The sequence below is a fragment of the Octodon degus genome, unplaced genomic scaffold, assembly GCF_000260255.1.
Source record: "Octodon degus isolate 3935 unplaced genomic scaffold, OctDeg1.0 scaffold00334, whole genome shotgun sequence".
In the NCBI taxonomy this organism is placed as follows: Eukaryota; Metazoa; Chordata; class Mammalia; order Rodentia; family Octodontidae; genus Octodon; species Octodon degus.
Window position 1 is genome coordinate 142,338 of NW_004524910.1, and position 9,877 is coordinate 152,214.

Genomic DNA, 9,877 nt, shown 5'->3' on the forward strand with positions numbered 1-9,877 from the left:
TGGAAAAAATAATTAACTGTTTCTTTTACTAAAGCAATAGAAACTAGTAGTAGAATTATCTTAACTACTTTGTGTATATATTTTTTTCCTTCCTTTTTTTTTTCTTTTCTCCTGTCCCTTATCCCAGTTGTTCTTTCCTTTTGAGCAGTTTCTTGCCCTTTCACAGTATCTGTTATACCCTTCAAATTTTACGTACTCTTTCAGGTTCTTACACTAAGAAGAAAATATGATGTTTGCACATGCAGATCTGATGTATTTCACTTTTGAGTTTTGTCTCTACTTGCAGGTAGTTACCTATAAAAGCCTTGATTTATTTTTCTTTATAACTGAGGAATACACCATTGGATAAAAATACTATATCTTTTTTATCCATCACTCAGTTGATGGGCATTTGAGTTCTTCCAAAATTTAGCTATGACAAACTGTGCTGCTATAACCATGGGTGCACATATATTATTCTGATACGATGTTGACAGCTTTTCTGGAAAAATACTCAGAAGGGGAGCAGCAGAATTGAACATGACCTCTAATCATATTTTTTAAATGTATTTGGTACAGGGACTCACTACACATCTCGGACTCATGGTGATCTTCCTGTTTTCAGCCTCCCCAGCTGGGTTACAGGCATGTGCTACCACATCCAGACTTGAATCCTCGTTTTTTGAGGAATCTCCACACTGATTTCCACAGAAGTTGTTCCAGTCTACACTCCCACTAATAGTGAAGAGTTCCTTTCTTCAAGCAGCCCCTCCAGTATTTGTTATTAGTTGATTTCCTGATGATAACCATTCTTTCTGGGGTGACATGGAATCTCAGTGTATTTTTAATTTTCATTCTTCAAATGAACTATGCTGTTAAACATTTTTTTTATATATTTATTTGTCATTTGTATTTCCTCATCTGAAGAGTATGTGTTCACCTCAGATGCTCACTTTTAGATTGGGCCTTTGGATATGGGGGCCTGATTTTTTAAAATTTGTTTTATGTTCTAGATAGAAGTTCTTTGGCTGAGGGAAATTTAGCTGAAATATTTTCCCAATTTGTATGATTTCTTTTCACTTTGTTGATAATTTCTTTTGACATGAAAAAACTTTTTAATAGGATGTGATCCCAGTTGTTGATTCTTTGAAGTATTTGTTCTGCAGTTTAGTTATTGTTCATGAACTCTCTGCCTACCCCTGTATCTTCAAAATTTCTACCTACTTTCTCTTTCTGTAGATCAAATGTTTCTATTTTAATACTTAGATCTTTGATCTATTTTTACTTTAGTTTAGTGTATGGTTACAGAAATGGGTCTAGAAACTTATTCTTTAAAGACAATTAGCACATAGACTTTTGATGAACTTTATATAAGAGCTTTATACTCTATATAACTTTATATATAAACATAACAAGATACTTATGTAGTTATATCACTTGCATATATATATGACAAAGCAATATAATATATATACACATATTTAAGTAACTATAAACCATCAAATAATGCTTTATGTCCTTGGTGGTAGACCTTCACAAACTTTATCAAGTAACAAAAAACTATAGAAAAATAGGCAACAACAGCTGGATGCCACATCTAGAGAAAAGAGCCTCATTGTCTTCAGAGTTCTGGATCTTGGGAGAAATAAAGAGCTAAAATCTTGCAAATTATACTGACATAACCTTTAACTATTTGTCTGAGCAGTCAAATAAAATTGTGTATAGTTTCACTAAAATATTTACTTAAATAAAAATGTTAGCAACAATGATTGATAATATAATTCCATTGGTGAGAGGATCAGATTCATTACATAGTTACACCTAACAATTTAATCAAATTCACTCTAAACCTTAATCACACAAACAAACATATAAGTGTTTTTTTGACACTGTTACATGATCTTATATTTTCATTTACTATTTTCTGTCATTAACCCTATTTAGATCATATTATTTTAACAACTTCATTATATACCACTTCATGTAAGGACTTTAATTTTCTTAAACAATGCCTGGAAGATAAGCATATTTTCAAGTTTTTGTCATTACACACAAAAACATATTTACACAAATTTTAAAATCTGGACTATCAGCATTTTTTAGGATTGGACATACAAATTGCCCAATATTCTTCTAGCACTGTGTACCAATTCTTGAGCCAATTTGTACCTCTCCTTGTACTACTACTTGTGAGGGGATTGGTTCACCCATTTGCCAGCCCTGTCTGCAGGTGGGGCACATAGGTCTTGCCTAGGTGGCTCCACACCATATTCATTAATTATATTTATTCATAGTCATCATGTGCTAGATACTTTTTTTTCAGTGCTGGGGATTGAACTCAGGACCCTGCACTTGCCAGGCAGGTGCTTATTCTACTGAGCTCTCTTTATCTCCTCAGCCTTAAATACTATTCTAAGCCATGGTAATAAAATGATCTGTAAGCAAATGTGATTGCGTCTCTATGATCTGTATAATCATAATTAAGGAGATAGAAGACTAAGTTAACAATTGCATTTACTCACTAATTCAATGTGAACATTAACACTCATAAAGAAAGCCAGAAAGTCTTGTTGTCTAAGAGGTGATAAATTGTCAACACAAAAAATTCTTAATCTCTTACCTTCTTTCTTTGTAACTCATATCAGAATGACCATCAGCTGCATATCAGTTAACTCATAAGCTATAGTCAGTGGCCTACGTCTAGAAGAGATCTCATCAAGAAGTCTCCAGTTGAAGGGCCAGCAATACAGCTCAACAGACTAAGTGCCTGCCTAGGCAAGCGCAGGGACCAGGGTTCAATCTCCAGTACCGCATGCTGTACCAACCCCACCACTGGATGTTCTGAGCTGGCGACAGAGTCCGGGCATGGCGGCGTACACCTGCAATTCCAGTGCTGGTTAGGCTGAAAGCAGGAGGATCACTACGAGTCTGATTTGTGTAGTGAGGCCCTGTACCAAATACATGTTAAAAAAAAAAAAAAGTCCTGAGTTGCTTTTCATTAATGAAGGCTGTGCTTCCTTGAAAGGAACTGAGTCTGTGTAAATCATAATAGTGCTAAAAAAAATACTGGGCCAGCCTTTGTCCTATAGTTTATGGCTATGTTCTGCAGAAATCCAACTTCTAGGTTGAAATCCACCCTTCTTCTTCCCAGACTAATCATAGGAAGCATCTTTGGAACTTTAGTGCCTAATTTAGGCCCCAAGAACTTCATTGGCTTCATAGAAGACATTGATCTCAAATTTAATAGTTTTTTATTAGACCTATACCTCATACCTACCTGTCCCTCCCAGAGTTCTTGAAGTTAGCATCCTGGCCTTGGTAAAGGTACAAAGTACGGCGTAGGGCTTTTTTAACCTCTTGGTTACGCAAGCAGTAAATAATGGGATTGAGCAACGGTACGATGACAGCATAGAGTACAGAGACCAGCTTGTTGGTATCAAAAGCTGAAAGTGCCTTAGGCCGAGCATAGATGAAGATACTGGCTGCATAGAAGATGATCACAACAGTGAGGTGAGAGGCGCAGGTAGAAAAAGCTTTGTGGCGTCCAGCCGCTGAAGGGATGCGCATGACAGCACCAGTAATGGCCATGTAGGAAGCCCCAGTGACAGAAAGTGGCCCCAGCAGTATAAAAATAGCCAGAATAAAGTCAGTGAGCTCTGCTGTGGACATGTCAGTGCATGAGAGGTTGAGCAGTGGGGAGACGTCACAGAAAAAGTGGTTGATGATGTTGGGGCCACAGTAAGAGAGGCGAGAAATAAGAAAAACTTTGACCATGGAGATCCCAAAGCCTCCAGCCCAGGAGCCAGCTGCCAGCTGCACACACAGCCGGCCACTGACAATAACAGAGTAATGGAGAGGGTGACAGATGGCCACATAACGATCATAGGCCATAACAGCAAGAAGGACGCACTCAGTGCAGCCCAAGCCCAGGAAAAAGTAAAGCTGTGTCATGCAGCCCTCAAAGGAGATTAGCTGTCCATTTTGCTTCTTGGACCCAATGAACCCAGCAAGCATTTTGGGAATAGTGACAGTGACATACCAGATCTCCAAGAAGGACATATTAGCCAGAAAGAAATACATGGGTTTGTGGAGGGTGGGGTGGCTCCTGATTGCCATGATGATGAGTCCATTCTCAGTCAGCACCAACACATAGGCCAGAAAAGAGAGGGAAAACAGTAGTGCCCGCACTGCCACGGGAGCTGGGAATCCCAGCAACACAAACTCACTCACTCTGCCACTGTGGTTCGTCCGCTCCATAGCAGCAATCTTGTCCACTGCACCTCAGGAGATGATAGTGGATGTTTTAGGAGGCAGGAGCAAGAACCTAGTGTCTTAGGAGTATATGTTGATAGGAAAAATATATTTAGTGAATGTAATTGAACATTGAGGTGATTAATTATCTAAGCAAACATGGACAAAAATAAATGTCTTTCAATTGGAAATAATGTCTTTTCTGGTCCTTAGGAAAGCATTTATTAAGAAACACTAAGAAAAGTGGCACTAGTTGGTCTGAATATCTCTTTTTTGCCCTTATACAAAGGCAAGAAGGAAAGATTCATTACTTTTTATAGTAAAAACATTACAGTAATAAATTTTCATATGCAAAAGATATAGATTAGATATAGATATAGATATAGATATAGATATAGATATAGATATAGATATAGATTAAGGCACTCTGGTCTTTCAAAAATGAGTTGTTCATTCATAAGATAGATCATGACTTTTCAGGAAATGGAGAGATAACAACCATGTATAACATAACTACTATGCATTATTATTTGAGACATTGTTCTAAAATGTTGGGCGTATTAATTAACTTGATCTTCTTGATCTTCAACAGCAACCCTGAGTTAGTACTGGTAGCAGCCTCACTTAGCACCTAAGGAACAACTGAGTTATAGAGAAGTTAAGTGATTCATATGATATCAAATAGATTGTAAGAAGTGGAATTAGGAAAGCAGAGTCTCAGAAGTTCGAAACAAATCAGGTGACATGAAGGATGAACTATAAGATATGTCTTGAATTCATATTAGTGAAACATTCATGGTACTTCAAATACAGAACACTAAAGGTCATATTAACTATAGGAAGAAAATTCCAAAACCCTAGCATTTTAAAAAAGGATCTGGGATCAACCTGAAAATCAAATTAGAAAGTGACTTTTGGGTGAAAGAAAGACTAAAAATCCAGTCAGTTCTGAGGTTGTTCTAAGCTCTAAGAATGGAAGTATAGCACATTTTTTTAATCATGAAGGTTAACCCATTTAATAGAACACCCTTTTTATCTTGATATCAGAGATCAAATTTTCCCTTTTAAAATTTAAGTGCATTTCTAGATCTAATATGGAATAGAGATTGGCATTTTCACACAGTTTTTGATACAAAGGGTTAATTCCACTCTGTGTCCTACACAGTCATAGAGTGAAGACTGAAGGGACAAGGAGGTAGGACCAATCAAGAACTATTTGTTTAGAAATTTTTGGTAGATAACTTGTGGTTTAGAAAATAGGCTAAGAGTCATAGTCAAAAAAAAAATCTTAAGAAGGATCTTTAAAGAGTTCCTTATGTAGTGGTAGTGAAATATCTTATTCTCACACCTCAAAGCTTAAGCTGCTGTTTCTACAACACACAGCCTCATAAAGGAGAACCTCAAATATAATTTTCCTCCATGACCTTAACCTTGAAACTTTCTCCTTAATTCCTTCCTGCTTTTTGTCCTTTGTGCTTGGAATTTTACATTGATCTTGTGATCCTTTCTACCTTCATACCTGGTGCTCTGTACATGTTAAAAATATTAACCTTCTACATCTGAACTCCTAAGTGATGCCTATACCAATAAATGGTCTCTCTCCAAATGCTCAAATAAAATTATTTTTCTCCTCTATGTAAAAACCTATTCATAGCTCCTCATTGCCTACATAAAATGGTCAAACTGTTTAACAAAGTCTATAAGTGCTTCAAGATCTACTACCACTTTCACCAAAAGCTTACCTGCTGCAACAGTCCACATTTGTATGTGACACCCCAAACCTCTGAGCACACACATGTGTCACCTCATTGCTCTGTTTATCCTGCAGTCTCCATGAACATGTATTCCTATGTAGCCTTCAAGTTGTGACTTAGATACTATCTCTTCTCAGAGACAGTAATCACCCTTCTCCCCATCTTCTCTCCTTCGCAGGTTGGGTGAGGTTCCTCTCTGCTGCACCCATGGAAGCTGGGAGTGCCTGTACATCATTTTAGCTCTTCCATCACTGCTATAATTGCTACCTCTCTATCAATGAGGCGTTATGTAGGTGAGGTGGAATTAGCAAGGAGGCATTATGTAGGTGAAGTGGAATTAGCAAGGAGTGCACATAACCCTTGAATGTCATATAGGTTTCCCAAATACAATATAGCTAGAAAATATTTTCAAAGCCTAGTATTCTGTTATATCAAATTGGGCTTATTTTCCATGTCAAGATCTGGAAGTTACCTTGATCTTTTATACTCACCCACCTCCCACTATATATCTCACCCACAGATACTTCAAATCCTAACTAAACTGTTTCTTTAATTATCTCTCCTGTCTGTCCCTTTTTCCTGTACTATTTGTATTACCTTCCCACTAGTCCCTTATACCATGTTCTAACTATTTCTTTACTTAGTTATTTGAGCACACTTTTACTTGATCCTTCTTACGTAAGTCTGAATTGTCATCAGTCTAACCTCTACTTATTTCTAGAGTGACATTTATGTAGAATTCCTGACCACAAGAGTATTCAATTTTAAAGAACACACACAAACTCCTCCAGTAAAGTATCAAAATGTATTTTCTTTTAAATCTTCCACATGGATCAGGTAATTGTCCACTGTCCTTTTTTCAAACATGCTAAGATGTTCTCTCATTCTGTGATTTGGCACATATTCTTCTGTTCATGTAAATGCCCACCTAGCTTCCAAAAATTCTCATTTATCTTTCATGTTTCAGGTCTACTTATCACCCCTCCAAAACTACCCATACTTTGCAGATATAGATTATTATCTGGCTTAACTTTCTCTCCTTCTTCTTAATTTACTTTTGAAAGACCTGCATTCATTGCTGAGTAAAAAAAGTATAACAATGTCTGGATGGATGGATGGATGGATGGATGGATGGATGGATGGATGGATGGACAGATGGATGGATGGATGGATGGACAGATGGATGGGCTATGAAAGTGGAGGAAATTATGACATGGGAATAATGAATAAATTTCAGATGATAGGAAGGCAATGTAGTGAAGGAAGAATGTGAAAAGAGATTTGGGTGGAAATCCTTGTCAACAGAGAATCTAAATAGATTTGGCAGAAAATTTGACAGACTAAGGAATGGAAGATCATAAAGAATGTAGGATGGGTAGACAGTGTAGGTCTAAAGGACCAAATGTGAGCAGAAAAGATAAAGACAGTGATGGTGGTTTAAGTGTTGACAGAATAGACCAGGTATAGACCAAATATTGATAGGGGTTTGAGGTTCAGTAGGTGTAGAGAGGAATAGGAAAATGAATTCATTGGACATAAATAAAGAAAGCATTGAAGAATTGATCAGTTGAGAGAAATTAGCAGATAATAGAATCTACTCACTTTGTTTTCCAGATTTCATTGACTCATCAGGTTTCTCCTGAGTTGGCTAGGTGGGTTAGAGAGGGATTTAGGGAGTGCATGTAAAAGACAACTGGACAAAGAAACAAGGTATGGGAATTTCCCCTTCCCTTGCTTCCATAGCCAGGAAACTCTGCCAAGCTAGAAAGGATTCCTTTATCGTGCACCTCCTGCCTTTAGTCCTTATTTTCTCCTCCTCCCCCTGATGCTTGGGGATGGTTCTCAAGTAAAATCCCAAGAGACTGAAAGATACAAGACTGGGAAGGCAAGACTGGGTTTATAAGATAAAGAAAGGGAAAGTTTGAGAAACTCAGGACAGAAACTTATCAGGGGAATTACATGAGACAAAGAGAATCACAATGTCCCATCAACCTCATAGCTTTCCATTTGCCTTCCTATTCCTTGGAAGTCTTCATTCTTTTTCTCTCATTCCATACTTCTGCTCAAAGGGAAGGCATGGGCTTTGGGTCAGAGTAATCAGAGTTTATATCCTGACTCAGTAATATAGCCTTGCAGAAACTACCTAATTAAACTTTAAATTTCTAATTCACATAATGGGATCAATATGTCTGACAAGACTACTAAGAGGGATAAATGTGAGAATATATTGTATGTAGAATACCTGGAATGTCACAGAGGTTCAACAGTGCTAGCTCTGCCTTCATTGCCTGACATGATTTAGGATACAGTCCTTAATTCCATGTTGTCAGGAAAACATTACATTGAACAGAGAGCTAAGAATTCTAGGTTTTAGTCATGCTTTTGTAACTGACATTTTATTTAATCTGCAGTTTTATCTATGCAAAATGCTAATATTGTATATTTCACACATTTAGAATAAATTTAAATTAAATTTGCATATAAATGCTAGCGAAATATGTATCTACTTAAAACTAAATACTAGATAAATTCTTTTTTTTTTCCAGTACCAGGGATTGAACTCAGGACCCTGCACTTGCCAGGCAGGTGCTTATTCTACTGAGCTATCTCCCCAGCCCCTAGATAAATTCTTTTTTTTTCCCTAGATAAATTCTTAATAAAATGAAAGATGACAAAAGTATTCTTCTTCCCTATTATTTTATTTTCATTTGGCAATTTTTGTCAATATAATTCAAGAATAAACATGTATCAAAAAGAATGGTTCAAAGTTATTACTTGCATATAACCTGACCATAGTCTTATAATAGTACTAAGATCATTTATACAATTATTAGACAGTTGTAAACTATATCCAGCCCTATGGTTTGGTTTTGTTTCATTGTGTGTCAAGACAGCTTCAATATGCAGATCAGGCTGGCCTTTAACTCATTAAGTAGCCCAGAATAGCCTCAAACTCTTGGTGATCTCTTTGCCTCCGCCTCCCAAATGCTAAGATTACGGGCATGTGCCATCTCACTCAGCTTATTTTTTCCTTTAGTTTGAGACAAGGTTTCCCTGCTTTGCCCTGGCAGAGTTCCACCTTGCGCTCTGCCTTCCTCATCCTGCAGAGTGCAGCGCTTATGGACCTTACCATTTCTCACAGGTGGGTACTGAAACGTTGTTGTAGTAGCTTTGCATTTCCTACAAAATAATAAAATTCAATGTTTTTTTTTTTTGTTTTATTTACTATCTGTATGTCTCTTCAGTTAAATGTCTCTGTGTCTTTTGCCCATTTTTGACCTCGTGTTTTGGTAATTCTTTATTCAATATTCTAGTTCTACCAATTCACAGACACACTCTCCCTGTTGCTTGTTTGGCCTGGTTTTTTGTTTACTTGTTTTTGTTTTTGTATTTAGTACAGGGTCTACAGGGTCTCATACACGGATTGGACTCATAGTGATCCTCCTGTTTTCAGCCTCCCAAGAGCTTGGATTAATGGTGCACGCCACCACAGCAGTCTCAATTGCAGTCTCAGGGCACCCCAAGGGACGTGGGTGGCATGGCTCGCGGAAATTGAAGCCCGGTCCCTGCTCTACCTAAGTAGGTGCTTTAATCTGCTGAATTATCTGGCCGGCCCTTAACCCTGCTAAAGTATTTTGAAAAGCTAAAGTTTTAATTCTGATGAAATCTAAATTATCAATTTTTCTTTTTAAGAATTTTTTCACATGAATTCTAGGAATTCTTTGATTAGCCCTCAATCCCAAAAGTGTTCTTCAGTTTTTTTCTCAAAGTTGCATAGTCCTGCATTTTTACATGTGAGCCTACAATTCATCCTAATTTTGTACAAGTTGTGAGACTTGGGTCAGTGATCATTCCTGGATGCCCCAAATCCACTGATGCCCAAATGCTCTGAT

At 37.3% G+C, this 9,877-nt stretch overlaps 1 protein-coding gene across 1 annotated transcript in view; it reads right to left on the minus strand.

Moving 5' to 3' along the window:
- The window catches only part of LOC101563798 (olfactory receptor 226), a 14,780-nt gene extending 10,544 nt beyond the window's left edge, over window positions 1-4,236 (minus strand). Inside the window, exons 1-2 of the mRNA XM_004647868.2 lie at window positions 3,257-4,236; window positions 2,502-2,553 (exon numbers count right to left, since the gene is read on the minus strand). Of these exons, the coding sequence (XP_004647925.1) occupies window positions 2,502-2,553; window positions 3,257-4,236 (1,032 nt within the window). The remainder of the gene's footprint in view (window positions 1-2,501; window positions 2,554-3,256) is intronic.
- Between the last annotated feature and the right edge of the window lie 5,641 nt (window positions 4,237-9,877).